The sequence below is a fragment of the Molothrus aeneus genome, chromosome 4 (assembly GCF_037042795.1).
Source record: "Molothrus aeneus isolate 106 chromosome 4, BPBGC_Maene_1.0, whole genome shotgun sequence".
Taxonomy (NCBI): Eukaryota; Metazoa; Chordata; class Aves; order Passeriformes; family Icteridae; genus Molothrus; species Molothrus aeneus.
The window spans coordinates 73,016,761-73,033,857 of record NC_089649.1 but is presented as its reverse complement, the minus strand read 5'-3'; the positions used below and the strand labels follow the sequence as shown (position 1 = coordinate 73,033,857).

At 50.2% G+C, this 17,097-nt stretch overlaps 1 protein-coding gene across 2 annotated transcripts in view; it reads left to right on the top strand.

Moving 5' to 3' along the window:
* The window catches only part of EXOC6B (exocyst complex component 6B), a 311,133-nt gene that overhangs the window by 72,154 nt on the left and 221,882 nt on the right, over positions 1-17,097 (top strand). For both annotated transcript variants that reach the window (XM_066548851.1, XM_066548850.1), the window contains exon 6: positions 3,297-3,501. In XM_066548851.1, coding sequence (XP_066404948.1) covers positions 3,297-3,501 — 205 coding nt within the window. The remainder of the gene's footprint in view (positions 1-3,296; positions 3,502-17,097) is intronic.

Genomic DNA, 17,097 nt, shown 5'->3' with positions numbered 1-17,097 from the left:
TCTTCCCAGGCCCCTCCAGGGCAGGGATGGGCTCTCCAAATGCCCTGGGGCTGTTTTGGGGCTGATCTGCTGGCAGATGTGGGGTGGGAGCTGGAGCTGATCCCTGGCAATTCCTGCAGGGAATCCTCCAGCTGCTCCATGCCCTCCCTGTGGGCAGCATTTCCAGGGGCTGCAGCTGAGAATTGCTTCCCTTTTTTCCCCTCCATTTTTTGGATCGGTTCATTTAGAAACAAACCCACACTGAAATCCACATTTCAGGAATATTGAGAGCCCTGGCTGTGATTTTTCCTGTTTTTTATTTTTTGCCTGGATTTGATGGCTGCATTCAGCAGACACAGCACAGATATTCCATTTTTTTATCTGCCCCAGGTCTCACTTGGATCATTTCAGGAGGGGCAGCCATGGGGGGGTTCCTGCCATCAGGGCTGGGTTTGGGATTAGTTTCGTTTGTGTTTGGGGGAATAAACTCCACAGACAGGAGGAATTTGGGGGTGTTTCTAAGCCAGCTCAGGCTGTTCCCAAATGGAGAATCCATGGCCAGGAGCTGGAGGTGGAGCTGATCCCAGAGGAATGGTCAGGGTGAAGAGAGGGAATTTTTCTCTGAATTGGCCAGAATTTAAGGAAGGGACAGAAAGATTTTTTTTTTTTTTGCCATGGCTGTGTGGAAAATGGTGGAAAAGTCCAAAATTTCTGGAGGCATCAGGATGCTCTGGAGGGATCAGAGCTTTTTATTTACCCCTGGCTCTGTGTGGTCTCCAAACAGTCAGAAATGGAACTGTAAAATCCTGGAAGGGTTTGGGATGGAGGAGACCCCAAAGATCACCCAACTGCACAACTTCCACACCCCAGGGTGCTCCAGCCTGGCCTTGGGCACTGCCAGGGATCCAGGGGCAGCCCCAGCAAATCTGGGAATTCCAGCCCAGCCAGGAATTCCTTGCCAAGATCCCAGCCCAATCTCCCCTTTCCCAGTGGGAGCCATTCCCTGGCTCCTGTCCCTCTGTCCCTTGTCCCCTGTCCCTCTCCAGGTTTCTTGTAGACCTGGATGCTCCATGAGAACGCTCAGGAATTCTCTGGGAATGTTCATCCTGCTGGGAGCTGAGCTATCCCCAACAGGAACAGGAAAATCACTCCAAAAAGGCCCCTCTGGCTCTGGATTTTATCCAAATTCTGCTTTTCCCCCTCAGCTCTGGGGTCACGGAGCTGGGAGAGAGCTCAGCTCCCCTCTGGGAGCTGCTCCCAAAAAAAGCTTCCAAAATTAAACAATTGAACTAAAATTACGGGGTTTGTGGAAGGAATGGGACCTGAGAATTCCCTGGGATATCAGCCCCCAGCGGGTGTTTGTCCCTCTGGGTCAATCCCTGGCTCCCTGGGCATTCCCAAGGTTCTCTCCTGAATTCTGTTGGCACAGAAAGTCTAAAATTCTCAGTAACCAGGTATCATGGTTTTGCACAGGAGACATTTAGGGAAATGATGGAAAGCTGCTAATAAAATTACTGATAATAATTTTTCCTTTATACCCCTTTAAGGCTTTGAGCCTGCTTTGCCTTTCTCCTGCTTCTGTCTCACAGCAGGGAGTGACAGCACTGGGAATTGGCCAGCACCAAACCCACCCCACTCCTTGGTGCCTTGGGCTGGGAAATCTCAAAATCGGTGAAATCACAAATTGGTGAAACCAAAACTGTGAAAACTCCCCCTGAGGTTCCCCTGATGGGGAGACTTTTTAGAAGTTCCGTGCCAGAGTTGAGAGATGAATGGGAGTTTTGGGTTTTTTTGGCTTTCAGGTTGTTATTTTTTCTCTTATCAGCAGTTCAGCACGCCATCTACATTCTAGACTTGGCATACAAAGAGAAAGGTACTAAAAAAGTTACAAGACACACAGGTTTAAGGTTTTTAAAACTATTTTGTCCAATTAACTCTTAGAATGTATTTTATTTCTACCTTTCTACCAATAAATAATTGTTTGTTCACACAACATCTGCATTGGGGCTCTTCTAACCAATCACTGTGCCACCAACACTGCAGAAAATGGCTGGAAAGGACCTCTGAGATCATTGAGTCCAACCTAGGACTAAAGACTGCCATGCCAACTAGAGCGTGGCACTGAGTGCCATGTCCAGTCTTTCCTTGAGCACCTCCAGGGGTGGACTCCAACACCTCCCTGGGCAGCCCGTTTCAGTATCTCATCACCCTTTTTCTGAATAAATTCTTCCCAATGACCAGCCTAAACCTCCCCTGGTACACCTTAAGACTGTGTCCTCTTGTCTTCTCCATGGTTGCTTGGCAGAAGAGACCCACCCCAAGGAGATGAAGAGCAAGAAGGAGATCAGACAATGCCCCAAATCCTCCATCTTTTATCCACCTCTGTGACCGTGCTCACAGGGGTCTCAGGTTGAGGGAAGAGACGAGGATCTGACTCCATGTTTCAGAAGGATGATTTATTATTTTATGATATATATTACATTAAAACTATACTAAAAGAATAGAAGAAGAGGTTTCAACAGAAGGCTGGCTAAGAATAGAATAGAAAGGAATCATAAGAAAGGCTTCTGTCTTGGACTCTCTGTCCGAGCCAGCTGACTGTGATTGGCCATTAATTACAAACATCCAACATGAGCCCAATCCCAGATGCACCTGTTGCATTCCACAGCAGCAGATAACCATTGGTTACATTTTGTTCCTGAGGCCTCTCAGCTTCTCAGGAGGAAAAATCCTAAGGAAAGGATTTTCCATAAAAGATGTCTGCGACACACCTCCATACTAAAAATCCAAAAATACAGTTTTTCAGCCTGTGATAAACTACATTACTGCATTTCACACACTCGTAGATTCCAATTCATCCCAAAATCTTGGAAGCTTTCTCCATGGAAGGTTAAAGCAATGTTCTCCTGAAGGTGAGTGAGGACATCCCAGGACAGGCAGAGAAACATTCCCTGTGCCCTGGGCTCCACCAGAGCAGGGCTCCAGCAGGGTTCCTGTGTCTCTATAGGACACGAGAGAACACAAGCGCACACCGCTGCTCTCAAGGTGAAGACAAAAGGGAAGTTTATTTTCTGACTCCAACATTTATAGTTTTCCAAGAGTGACAGCGGATGGGAGGGTGACAGCGCCACCTCTCCAATGACACTGGACAAACCAACAGTCCATCAACTTTCTCTTCCTCCATAAAGGAATGCAAAACCATGAGTTATGTACAGAAAGTGTGCGAGAAAGTTCGCTACAAGAATGTCAACATCAGAAGGCTTCGAAAAATCTTAAAAAACCAGGGTGACATTCCTGACTTTTCCCTGCTCCCCCAGGCACTACCCGGCCCTGAAGACCCTGGAGCACCTGGAGCACACCTTCCTGCCCCAGGTGAGCCACTACCGCTTCTGCAAGGTGATGGTGGACAACATCCCGCGGCTGCGCGAGGAGATCAAGGAGCTCTCCATGTCCGACCTCAAGGACTTCCTGGAGAGCATCCGCAAGCACTCGGACAAGATCGGAGAGACCGCCATGAAACAGGTGGGGTTCGGGATCAGAGTGCCATGGAACAGGTGGGATTTGGGATCAGAGTGCATGGAACAGGTGGGGTTCGGGATCAGAGTGCCATGGAACGGGGGATTTGGGATCAGAGTGCCTGGAACAGGTGGGATTTGGGATCAGAGTGCATGGAACGGGGGATTTGGTGGTGTTTGGGAAACAGGGTTGGTGGGACTGCCATGGAACAGGTGGGATTTGGGGGGATTGGGATCAGACTGCCATGGAACAGGTGGGATTTGGAGGAATTTGGTGGGAATTGAGATTGGAGACACTGCTATGAAACAGGTGGGATTTGGGGACATTTGGGAATCAAGGACAGTGAGACTGCCATGGAACAGGTGGGATTTGGGGGAATTTGGTGGGAATTGAGATTGGAGACACTGCTATGAAACAGGTGGGATTTGGGGGGATTGGGATCAGACTGCCATGGAACAGGTGGGATTTGGGGGGGAATTGAGATCAGGCTGCCATGGAACAGGTGGGATTTGGGGGGATTGGGATCAGACTGCCATGGAACAGGTGGGATTTGGGGGAATTTGGTGGGAATTGAGATTGGAGACACTGCTATGAAACAGGTGGGATTTGGGGACATTTGGGAATCAAGGACAGTGAGACTGCCATGGAACAGGTGGGATTTTGGGGGAATTTGGTGGAAAACAAGGTCTGCAAGACCACCATGAAACAGGTGGGATTTGGGGGCCTTTGGTGGGAATTGTCCATTTTTTGGGGAAGAGGTTGGAAGTTCATTTGTTGTATGGAAGTTCTTCTTCTCCAAGCCAAGGCATTGTGATGAGTTTGGGATTTTGTTGCTGCATAAGGAGTGGTTGTTCCTTCCCTGGTTGCTCCTGGAGTTTTATCCTGGATTTCATTCTGGAGTTTTATCCTGGACTTGGCCATTGAGAAGTGAGGATCCATTGCGTCCTTGGCATCTCCCAGTTGGAGTTTTCCATGATTTTGTGGCAGTCAGGGATGTTCAGTTGGGGGTGGAACTGATGCCTTGTGAAGGCTGAGCTAGAATAGAGACCAGACAGAGTTAAAGAATAAAGCAGGGATTTATTAAAAAGATCTTCTCCATGGATCCACGTTGGGCAGCACAAGAGCCCAGCCAGGGCTGCACCCAAGATGAACCAAAATGGTCCCAAAATGGACCCAAGATGAACCAAAATGGTCCCAAAATGGACCCAAGATGAACCAAAATGGTCCCAAATGAACCCAAGATGGACCAAAATGGTCCCAAAATGCACGAGCGCTCATGGGGTCTCTCCCTGGGATCAGTTCTGCTCCATTTGCATCTTGCAGTTCATTGTCCCATTCCAGCTTTAGCCCCTGCAGTCCCATCCTTGTTTTTCTCTCTCCAGCCCACGGTGTTTGTGCTCTGGGGCTGAGATTTGGATCATTTGTCCTTGGTGCCCAGCTGGAGCAGGAATTGTTTTGTCACCATCCCATAATGTGAAGCTCAGACCCACACACTAGAGCAGCACAGAATGTGAAAAATACAAGAACTAAAACCTGAGGCATCACAACTCCCCATAACTCCATTTTCCACTTGCATTTTCCACTTTCCTGCACAGGGAATTGGTGCTATTGGGAGACCTGGAGACATTGGGTTGATTCCCCAGTTTTGGGATAAAAAACCAAGAGTTTGTGCACTGCAATTCCACGAATTTTGCATCTTAAACTGATTTTAAATCCAGCCCAAACCTGGCTGGTGCCTCTGTTGCCTTTTCCAGTGGTTGTGTCTGTGGAGGCTGAGCTGATGAGCTGAAGCTCCCCGGCTGTGCCCTAAATCAGGAATTGCCTTTCCCACTCCCACTGAATATTTGGATTTCATCTCATGCCAGCAGAGCTGGGAGAGGCTCTGGAGTTGCTCTCCAGGAGGGTTTTGGATCTTTGCTGGAATTCAGGAGCAGGGGCAGGGAGCTGTTCCTGCCAGGGGCACTGAGATCCTTCCCTGGTGCTGATGGATGCCTGGGAATGCTTGCTTGGAATTCTCCAGGAGCTGCTGGGATTTTGCTGTCGTGTTTATGGGCAGAGACAAATTCAATTTTGTGTCTTACAACCCCCAGCCTTTCTCTGGAGCAGCCTAACTTGAGGAGTTCATTAATTAATTTAATTCCTTGTATTTCAGTGCCTTTTTATTTTCCCAGCTCTTTCCTGGGTTTTTTTTGGGGGAAAGCAAACCCAGCCTTCCCTCATGGACTGGAGCTGTGGGGAGGGGCCGGTTGGCACCTGAGAGTTCAGCAAACTTTTCATTCAGATTAAACTTCCTGAAGGTGCAGAAACCCCTCCCAACCCAAATGTGCATCCAGCTGTGCACGGAGGTGATGTCTGGGAGGGCTCCAGGTGCTGGATTTACCTGAGGCAGCAACTCCTAGAGCAGAATTCCCTTTAAAATTCTCCTTTAATTCCTTGTGGAGGCAGAGCTTTGGGAAGATCCTTCCTTGGTCCCTGTGGCTGGGAAGGAGCAGGAATTCCATTTCTATTTGGTGTCCAATTAATGCAGGGAATACTTTATGTAATTATTTAATATTTTTTAATCACTTGAAGGATATTTATCAATTTTAGGAACATCACAGGGTGGAGGTGTTGTCTGGTAGTTTCCAGTTCCATGTTCAGGTTTCTGGCAAAGGATTCCAATCTCCTGGCTCTGTGCTGATGGATGAGGGGGGATGTGGACATCCAACCACATCTGTGGATTTTAGGTGAAAAATTTGGAGAAATTTCCATCATCTCAGCATCTTTTTTGCTCTTCTGGTTGGAGAAACTTGTGTACTTTTGTTTCCATCCCTTCCCAATGCACAGCTCTGCTCTTCCCATCCCTGCTGCTCCTGTGGCTCTGTTCCTTCTTGTGGTGGTTTTTGTTTGCTAATTTGAAATTTTGCTAATTTTGAGATATTTGGTTAATGTACTAATGAGTGTGGTGGGTTTAGTGTTGGCTGATTTTTAGTGTACTTACTTTTTTGCTGTGAGGTAGGATTAGGAGAAAGGTAAAGTAGGCTTAAAATTTTAAAAAGGAATAAAGAAATATTTATATTTTTATAAATAAAAATTATTGACAGGAACTGAAAAAAAAGTAATAAAAATTAGAACAAAACCTTCAGAATAGTTTTCTAAAAACTTTACATCACTTCCATAAATATCTCCTACACAAAACCAAAACACTTCTCCATCTCTCACTGCAAGGGAATCCTGTGGCTTCTCCTGGTGTTTTCCTCCTCCTCCTCCTCCTTGCTCCTGCCCAAAGCCAGGGATGGGGGCAGTGAGGGGGAGCAGCCTGGAATGAGGGGTCACAAAAATTCCCTGGAAATAACAGGGGGAAGTGAATTCTTCATCCTGTGGGGGACAGAGCTGGGGAGCAACTCATGCATGGTTCTCATGGAATGGGTTGGGATGGAAGGGACCTTAAAATCATCAATTCCACCCCTGCCATGGCAGGGACACCTCCCACTGTCCCAGGTGGATCCAAGCCCCAGGTGGATCCAACCTGGCCTTGGGCACTGCCAGGGATCCAGGGGCAGCCCCAGCAAATCTGGGAATTGCAGCCCAGGCAGGAATTCCTTGCCAAGATCCCAGCCCAATCTCCCCTTTCCCAGTGGGAGCCATTCCCTGGCTCCTGTCCCTGCAGGCCTTGTCCCCAGCCCCTCTGCAGCTCTCCTGGAGCCTCTGTCTTTCATTTTCCTATGGATGATAAAGGGAATTTTGCACCTTCCAGCTTCTCCAAATCCCAATTCCCTGCTGTTTTATGGGAGCAATGTGCAGACTTCGGGGGGGTTTGTGGGAGCAGATTTATCTGCAGGTTGGTGTCTGTGCTTTGGGGAGGGAGCTCCCTGTGCCCCATTTCCCCTTGGAAAAGCTGATTTGGAGCCATCTGGAATGGGAGGACGGGGCTGTGTCCATCCCACAGCTCCATGGAAGGGCAGGGGGAGCAGCTGGGGCTGCTGTGGTGGGGGTCACTGGGACAGGGTGTAAAGAAGGGAGAGAGGTGAGGGGGAGAAAGAGAGGGAGAGAGAGGAGCCCTTGGAGTCAGAGCTGGATCCTCATGGAGGTAACGATCAAGGCTGGCTTATTGCAAACCTGAGGGTTATATTTATTTATTTATTTTTATTTGTATGGTAATTTATTTATTACATTTATATGGTAATGCAGGGTTCAGGATGTGAGAACCCCAGCCCCTGATTTTTTATCATGCTCACTTCATGACTCACTTTCTCTTTAATTATCCAACCCAAACTTCTGTCATTTGTATCAATAATTCCCCCCTCTAGCAAACCACCCATTGCTCCAAGCACTGCCCCCTGAACCTGACCATCAACTTAAGCTTCTTCAACCAATTTTGCAGCCCATCCTTCCTAGGAATCCCACTAATCCTCATCTCAATAACATTCCCAGCTCTCTTACTACCCTCCCTAGACAGTTGATGAATTACTGACAGACTCTCAACCCTCCAGCTATGGTTTATCAACCTAGTCACAGAACAACTAATAATGCCCCTAGGCAAAAAAGGACACAAATGAGCCCTAATTTTAACATCCCTCATAATCCTCCTCCTACTCATTAACCTTCTAGGACTGCTACCCTACACATTTACCCCAACCACCCAACTATCTATAAACTTAGAGAACACATTTGATTGGCTACAAAGCACTTTGTATAAGACAAAGAGCTCACGTATCTTTGGTCACCTAGCATAGCTTGGCAAAAGCGTGAGCAGAATATTGTAGGGGGATACAGCGTGGGTAAATGAAGGTGGTAGAGAATGCAATCTTATCCCCCAACAAGTTGCAGCTGGACCAATTACTAAAGATTAGGAGCAGGCCTGATGATAACAGGCCACACCTGTAGCAAATAAGAATTTTTGTATTATAAAAGAGTGGACTGGTTGGAACTGGAGTCAGATGGCTGCTGCAAGGACCAGGAAGAGTCAGTGCTTAGAGGAGCTGCCTGCAGAAAACATCAAGGAGGCTCAAAACTCTGGTGGTATGGAATCCTTGCACTATAATGATAATAGAACTCTTAATATGTAAGACAATAGAACTCTTGATGTCTAAGACAGCAGAACATCTTGCCCCACATCTTCTCATCCTCAGAACATCCTGCTTCACATCCCTTTTCCTGGGGTACATCTTGGCAAACTTCTTTACACCCAAGGGCAGCGTGTCCCTGCTATCAGGCACGCGTGCAGGGTTGTGCAGTTTGCCTCTATGCAGTGTCTGCTCCAAATGCTCTCTACAAGGGTGTCCCTCCCAGTATCCCCAGTATGGATGGATGGCTGGATGGGTGTTTTCCCTCCCTGGATGTGCTCAGAGCTCTGGAAAGGAGCGGAGCTGGCGGGAGGCCCGCGGAGCCGCGATTGGCAGCTCCGTCCATTCGGTTTAAATTAGGATCATATAAATTCCTTTAAAATTGTTTGATTTCACCAGCGGGAACGGAGGAGGCCTGGCTACAATGGGAGAGGAAATGGGGTTTTTGTAACATCACAAACGCGAGGCTGCCGCTGACAAGGGCTGAACATTTCATTTTGTGATAATCGCGAGGATCTGGCGGCAGCGCTCGCGGCCGCGCTCCCGGGATCGGGGGAGCTCCCAGCCCCTCCTGGGATGGACTCAGGGAGGCATCCCCGGGGTCTCACACCCAGGGACTCTCCCTGCCCTCCTTCCCTCCTGGGTTTTAGCCCAATCTGAGTTTTATTACCTGAATTCCGGGGGAATTGCCGCGTTCCAGATCTCGTTGTTAACGGCGGGGCCTGGAGCGGATGAAAGGAGCTGCACACACTTGAACTCCACTTGGACTTTGGCCCTGTGAACCTGCGTGTGTGTTTGGGTTTTGGTGGGGTTTTTTTTACAGGGCTCTGAGCTCCAGGCCTGAATTACATCCCATTAACACGTGCTGATATCCGGGCCGGTCTTTATTATCCCACTCCAGGCTGGAATGTGCCGGGCATGTGGAGGAGGCCACTGGGGATGGAGCTGCTGAGAGTGAGGGGCCAAAAACAACCCAGCCAAAAGGCAGCCATGGATCAGTGCTGGGGACAGCCAGACGTGTCAGTGCTGCCTTTCCAGAGGGCAGGAAAAGCAGCAGTTTATTCATGGGAATCACCGGGATGCAGCAGCAGAGCTGGGCTTGGGTAGGTGGGGGTTTGGGTTTGACAGGGGGATTTGGGACAGGTTCATCCAGGATTAACTGGGACGGGTTGATCCAGAAGGAATTGGAATAGGTTGATCCAGGATGAGTTTGGACAGGCAGATCTGTGGGGAGTTGGGACAGGTTATCTAGGATTAATTGTGACAGGTTGATCCAGGATGAATTGGGACAGGCTGGGTCCAGGAGGAATTGGGACAGGATGGATTGGGACAGGTTGATCCAGGAGACACAGGGACATTTCCCAGTCTCCAGGCACCGCCTGCTGGCCTTTTGCTGGCCTGGAACAACGTTCCAAAGAGGCGCTTTGGGTCATGTCCCCAACTATCCTGATAATCCCAGTTATCCTGATAACCACAATTATGCTGATAATCCCAGTTATCCTGATAACCCAAATTATCCTGATATTCCCAGTTATCCTGATAATCCCTGGCAGTTCTGGGTGACACTGGGCAGCACAGCTGGAACCCTTCTGGAGCCAGCTGGGTCCTGGTGCCTTTTCCAGGCAGGGAATGTCCCCGTGCTGGGTGTCACTGCTCCGGTGGCATTCCCTGTTTTCCAGAGGTCACAGAGCCCTGGCTGGGACCTGTGTTGTGCCCTTGCCAAGGCTGGGCTCAGCCAGAGCCTCTGGAAGCTCCTGCTCAGTGGGGGCCGGGGTTTATCCTATCCCAGGACTTCCAGAGGCACCCCCAGAGCTGAACTTCCTGCTCCCATTCTGGGGGTTTGCCTTAACAAGGCAAAATGAGGCTGGTTATTAAAAACTGGGAGTTTTCCAGGCTTGGATACAGCAGGAGAGCCTTGGAAAGGTTGCTCTGCTGGCTGGGAGGATTTCCACAGCAGGCTGGGGATAATGGGATGGGGGTTTCTGCTCCTGGGCAGGTTTGGGAAGCAGGAATTTGATTTTCCAGTCGAATTTAGGAACGAGACCTTCTTAATCTTTGCTCCTGCTGCTCGTCTGCTGGGGATATTAAAGTCTTAGGAGAGGAAATGCATCCTTGGGGCTGGAGAGATGGGAAGGGACATGGGCAGCCACGGGCTGGGCTTGCAGGATTTTGGGAAGAGGCTCCCACAGCGCAGGGGATGCTGTGTCCCACTGGAGAAACGAGGGATGGAGAGGAGGCACTGCCAGAGCTCGGAGGGCCTGGGTTTAAATTAAACACTGCCAGAATTTAGGGGGTGTTCACAGCCATCCCCTTCCTCTGGCAAGGAGGAGCTGGATGAACAGTGGGAATTCTGCCCTCAGCATCCTCTGGTTAACCTCCTGCAGAACCTCCTCAAGGAAAACGGAGAGGAGATTTTTTTTGTTTTGCGCTGGATGAAAACCTCAGCCGGCTCTGGAAGCCCCTGCTATTTTATTTTCATTAAGCCTTGGCCCCAAAATGTGTTATTTTAAGAGTGCTGAGCAGCCCTCTCTGGGCAGGGGAGCCATCACTTGCCACTGGTGTTTGATCTGGAAGCTTTTTGAGACAAAACCTCCCCAAGTGTCTGCGCTGAGCCGGAGCCTCCGTTCCCATCACCGCGGCCCCGATCCATCCAGGCCCACAAAGGCCTCCAAGATCATCAAGCCCAACCTTTGAAGTTTGGGACTTCTGGGTTTTCTTCACTCTCTGGGCTCTGGAGATGAGGTGTGAGAAATCCCAGAGGCAGGAGGTGGCATTTTGTGGGCTCTGTCACCATGTGCCACCCCCTGGTCGCACTCTGGGACATCCAGTGGTGCCAGGGATGGGTTGGGATGGGATGGGAGCTGCAGGAAAGAGGAGCAGGAGGAGATGGGAATGATGTGAGAAATGGGGAGGGATTTTTGAAGTGGCTCCTGGAGGGAAGTGTCAGGCCAGGAGCTGGAGGTTAAATGTGATCCCTCGGCGCCGTGCATGGGAAACGCGAGCGCGAGCGTCTGGAAGTGCAGGACACATCTGGGGAGGTGCTGAGGGCTTTGTGCAGATCTCAGCAGGTTCTGCCCTTCCTTCTGCTCCCTCCCACATCACAGAGCTGCAGTGCAAATGTGCTCATTGTCATAAAAAGGGCTTTTTATTCCCCGTTTCCTGGCGTTCTGGGAAGGTTTCACTGTTTATTTAACAGGAATTCTGTGCCTTTAAGTCTGCCTTGAAAATTTATACTCCATAGGAAGTTTATTAATAAATGGGCATCCCTCTCAATTCCTTTTATGACCTCAGAAATGAAACTGCTAAATCATGGCCTTTTTTATTTCAGCATCTGGGTGAGGACGGGCCGTGGGGCCTGGGGGATCCCAGCAGTGGATCCACGTTCCCTGGGCATGGCTGCACCAGAAAATCCAGATTTAACTACAGGGCAAGCATGTGCTGGCCCAGCTCTTTGTGTGGTTGCCTTTTAGACCTTTTAAAAGTCTTGAAATCCAGAGATGTTAGAAATAAATCCTTTATCTTCCAATAATGGAGTGGTCTGGGTTGGGAGGAGCCTTAAAGATTGTCCAGTTCCAAACTTTTTCTGTGAGCAGGGACAAATTCCACATCCCAGGGTGCTCCAAAGCAAATCCAGCCTGGCCTTGGACCTCTTCCAGGCCCTGAGATAGAATTAATAATTAATAATTAGGCAAAGTGCCAAGTGGAGGCAGGAGCACTCCTTGCTCCTTCCTGAGAGCCATCAAGAATGGCTGTTGTGTTTTTGGGATTTCAGCTGGGAAAGAGGAGCCCTGAACCTCCTTTCACTCAGCCTGGACTGTGATTTTTGGGTTGGGCACTGTGATTTTTCCTGCTCCTGGTTTTTATTTCCAGGCTGGGAAGTTGCTCCAGGAGCACCAGGATCCCGTGGGGCTGAGGCAGCTCAGAGTGGCCCCACAATAAACTCAATTTGTGCCTGGTTTGGTGTGGAGGAGCTCAGGGCTCTGGGCAGCACAGCCCTGCCAGGAGAGGTGATGGAATCACCTCAAAAATCTCTGGGATGGCTCCCACCAGGATGCTGCTGCCCAGGAGGATAAATTCAATAAAAAGAATAAAAATGTGGCTGCTCATAAACCTTTTCAATGGACTGGGTTTCCCCAGATTTCTCCTCTTAAAAATTCCAGGGGTGTTTTTGGTGATGGGGAGGGGTTTGATCTCTCTGTGCTCTCCAGCTGGGCACTGCTCCTGCCCTGGGCCTCTGGAGATGGGGAGGAATCTCAGGAGGTTTTGGGAACGTTCCTGGTGTCCCACAGGTGTCGAGCTGGAATGGTTTGGGTGGGAATGGACCTTAAATCCCATCCCATTCCCATGCCAAGGTGCTCAGAGTCTCCAGCTCCTCACCTGGCACTGCCAAACATTTGGTGAATTTGGCAAAATCTCATTGCTGTGCCAAGGTCACAGCTGGGCAGGCACCCAAACCACCCCTGAGCTCAGGTTTTGGCTTTTGGTCCAGGTGAGCAAAACCTGATCCTTCCTGCAAATGAGGGACCTGAAACCTCATGCACAGGGTGCCAGCTGGACCAAAATCCCCTTTTGGGAATGTCACTTTTGGGAATGTCACTGCCATGGAATTCCTAGGGAGCTTTGTCCAGCCCTTCCTTCCCTGGGCTGGGAGTGACCCCAGGGAATTCACCCTGGGGCTGGAGGGAGATGGAAATGGGTCCATGCTGAGGGCTGGGCTTCTCTCAGCTGAGGTGCAGTGGTTCCAATGTCAGGGAATGGGAGCTCCATTTTCAGGGAATGCTGGTTCTGTTTGCAGGCAACGGTGGCTCCATTTTCAGGGAATGGTGGTTTGGTTGTCAAAAAAGGGTGGCTGAGTTCTCAGGGAGTGCTGGTTCTGTTTTCAGGGAATGGCAATTCTGTTTTCCACATGTTTTCTAATGCTGTTTTCCACACCAGAGAATGCTGGTTCTGTTTTCTGGGAATGGCAACTCAGTTTTCAGGAAATGCTGGTTCTGTTTTCAGGGAATGGTGGCTCCACTTTCAGGGAATGGTGGTTCTGTTTTTGGGGAATGGTGAGTCAGTTCTCAGGGAATGGTGGTTTAATGTTCAGGGAATGCTGGTTTGGTTTTCAGGGAATGGTGGTTCAATTTCCAGGGAGTGGTAGCTCAGTTGTCAGGTAATGATAATTCAATTGTCAGGGAATGGTGGTTCAGTTTCCAGGGAATGCTGGCTCAGTTCTCATTGAATGGTGGCTCCATTTTCAGGGAAATCTGGTTCAATTTTCAGGGAAAGGTGGCTCTGTTTTCAGGGAATGGTGGCTCCGTTTTCATGGAATGGTGGCTCCGTTTTCAGGGAATGGTGGCTCCGTTTTCAGGGAATGGTGGCTCCATTTTCAGGGAAAGCTGGTTCAATTTTCAGGCAATGGTGGCTCTGTTTTCAGGGAATGGTGGCTCCATTGTCAGGGGCTGCTGGTCTGTAGGCACACAGTTTATGGTGATTGGCAGTGGGGCTGTGGCCCCAGATCATCCCTAATTGGGCACAGCTGTGAGAAGCAGGTGAGCAGCACTGACAGCAAGGGGACATGGAGTGCCCAGGTGTGCTGAGCACCCACAGAGGGCACACAGGTGTGATGTGTGAGCATGAGGGGATAAAAGGCTGGGCTGGAGGACAAGAAGGGCAGATCCTTGCAGCCTTCTGCAGTGACCTGGGATTACTGTGTGTGGGCAGGCCCCTGAAGCCTTCTGACGAGGTGAGGTGTTGCTGTGTGTGGGTTGAAGCCTTCTGAAACTGTGTGGTGACACTCTGTGTGTTGTGGCTGTCTCAGCTGGGACATGTGCTGTGACAGTGGCTCAGTTTGCAGGGAATGGTGGCTCCATTGTCAGGGAATGGTGGCTCTGTTTTCAGAGAAAGGTGGTTCCATTGCAGGGAATGGCAGTTCAGCTTTTCAGGGAATGGTGGCTCCATTTTTCAGGGCATGGCAGTTCCATTTTCAGGGAATGCTGGTTTATTTTTCAGGGAATGGCAGTTCCATTTTCAGGGAATGGCGGCTCCGTTTTCAGGGAATACTGGTTTATTTTTCCAGGAATGGCGGCTCTGTTTTCCGGGAATGCTGGCTCCATTTTTCAGGGAATGCTAGTTTATTTTTCAGGGAATGCTGGCTCCATTTTTCAGGGAATGCTAGTTTATTTTTCAGGGAATGGTGGCTCCGTTTTCAGGGAATGCTGGTTCATTTTTCAGGGAATGGTGGCTCTGTTTTCAGGGAATGCTGGTTCATGTTTCAGGGAATTGGTGGCTCCATTTTTAGGCCATGGTGCCAAGCTGCCTGCCCTTCCCGTGACACTCTGGGCCAAATTGCAGCCAGGTGCTGCAGCAGCCACTGAGGGGATCCTGCAGCAGCCCAAGGCTTCCCTTCCCTCCAAGGCTTTTTGCAAAACCCCCAGGTTCTGCTGTCAGGCTCAGGTCGTTTAAGCCTCTCCACATATTCTTCCAATTCCCATCCATGGCAAATTTAGAACAGCTTTCATTTCAGGGAAAATGTCCTTCAGGTCCTCCAGGCCAGGAGGAACTGCTTTGTTCCCCTTTCCTGGTTTTTGGGAATGGGACAGGGAGGAGATGGCTGGGACCCCCTGGTGGCTTTGATTTGGGGTCTCCATCTGTTCCTCACTTCTGGTTCCTCAGGGAGGCTGGGAAAGGCTGGGATCCAGCAGGGTGGAAGGAGCACCAGTGGCACCAGGGACATTCCCATGTCCTGTATTTTCAGGGAAGGTGGGATTTGGGGTTTTCCTTTAAAATCTCTGCATTTTGGTGGTTTGGGCCAAGCTCACCTGTGCCTTAGGATCGTGGGATTGTTTAGGTTGGAAAACCCTGTGAGATCTGAGCCCAGCACTGCCCAGGCCACCACTGCCCCATGTCCCCAAGTGCCACATCCTCAGGGGTTTTGAATCCCCCAGGGATGGGGATTCCCTCATTTCCTTTGCAGGTTTGGGAGAGAAATGTGGGTCCTGCTGTGTTCCCATTCCTGCTGTTCCTAACACCTTCTACAGAAACATCCTCTGGGCATCTCAGGCCTTTCAAAACACTATTTCCAACATAATCCAGATTAGCTTTTTCCTCTCCTTTTGTTCTGCTTTGCCTCTTTGCAGCCTCTGTTGTTCCTTTCCATCCTCATTTGATTAAAACTTGGAAAATCCATCTCTGCCTTGTCACCCTCACGAGGAGCTGGTGCTGGGTGAGTGTGACAGCATGGGGAGAAGCTGGATGAATTTCCCACCTCTGTGGCTTGGTTCCTTGGGTTCTGAGTGGAGGAACCTGCCCAGACATGGGTGTGGTGGATGTGTTGCTGTCCTGCAGCCAGGGCTGGTTCCTCTCCAGGGATTTGTGGCTGGCTCCCAGGAGAAGGTGGCCAGGTCACCTCTGTGTGCACCCAGGGCTGGATGAGTTTATTGGTGCTGTGTCCTCGTCCCTCCCCTTCCACCTCAGTGCAGAGAAGGAGAAAAACAACAGAATTGTTCTGGAATTTAGGCCCAGCCAAGGCTGGGATCAGCTGGGCTCTTCTGGTGTCTCCTCCCTGGGCTCTCCGTGGTTCCAGAGGTGCCCCAGGAATGCTGGGCGAGTTTGAGCCTGTTGGGTTTGCAGAGACCCCAGGGCTGGCTCAGGGCTGCTCCTGGGGATGCCTGGTTGGGATCCCTGGGGCTGAGTTCCTGCAGGAGAACCCCTGGTCCTGCAGGGCCTCGAGATGCTAAGGGCACATCCCAATCTCCAGGTGCTCCAGGGAGCTGTGGGGGTGCTGCCTTTGAGCTGTGGAAGCATCGAGTGGCTGGGACCTGGGGAATGTTGAATATTTCACATTAATACCTGTGAGCACCTTGCTGAGAGCAATCCCAGAATCCTGGTGTGCTTTGGGGTGGAAGGGACCTTTGAGGCCATCCCATCCCATGGGCAGGGTCACCTTCCACTGTCCCTGGGTGCTCCAGCCTGGCCTTGGACACCTCCAGGGATGCAGCAGCCACAGCTGCTCTGGGAATCCATCCCAGGGCCTCACCTGCCTCTGGCTGAGGAATTCCCTCAGTGCCCTCTTCCTGCTGCTGCTCCCCAGCAGCCTCTCCTGGGACTTGCAGAAATGCCACTGGCACAGGAGGAGCTGGAGATCTCTTTGTGACTCATTTTTGTTACCAGAAATCCACTGGTAGATGAAGACCTGGAGATCTTTTTGTGACCCTAACCCTTTGTGACCAGAAATGCACTGGCACAGGAGGATCTGGAGATCTCTTTGTGACCAGAAATGCAAATCCACTGGCACAGGAGGGGCTGGAGATCTCTCCATGACCAGAAATCCCCTGGCTCTGGAGAACCTGGAGATCTCTTTGTGACCAGACATGCTCTGGCACAGGAAAACCTGGAGATGTCTTTGTGACTCATTTTTGTTACCAGAAATCCACTGGTAGACGAGAACCTGGAGATCTTTTTGTGACCCTAACCCTTTGTGACCAGAAATGCACTGGCACAGGAGGAGCTGGAGATCTCTTTGTGACCAGAAATGCAAATCCACTGGCACAGGAGGGGCTGGAGATCTCTCCAT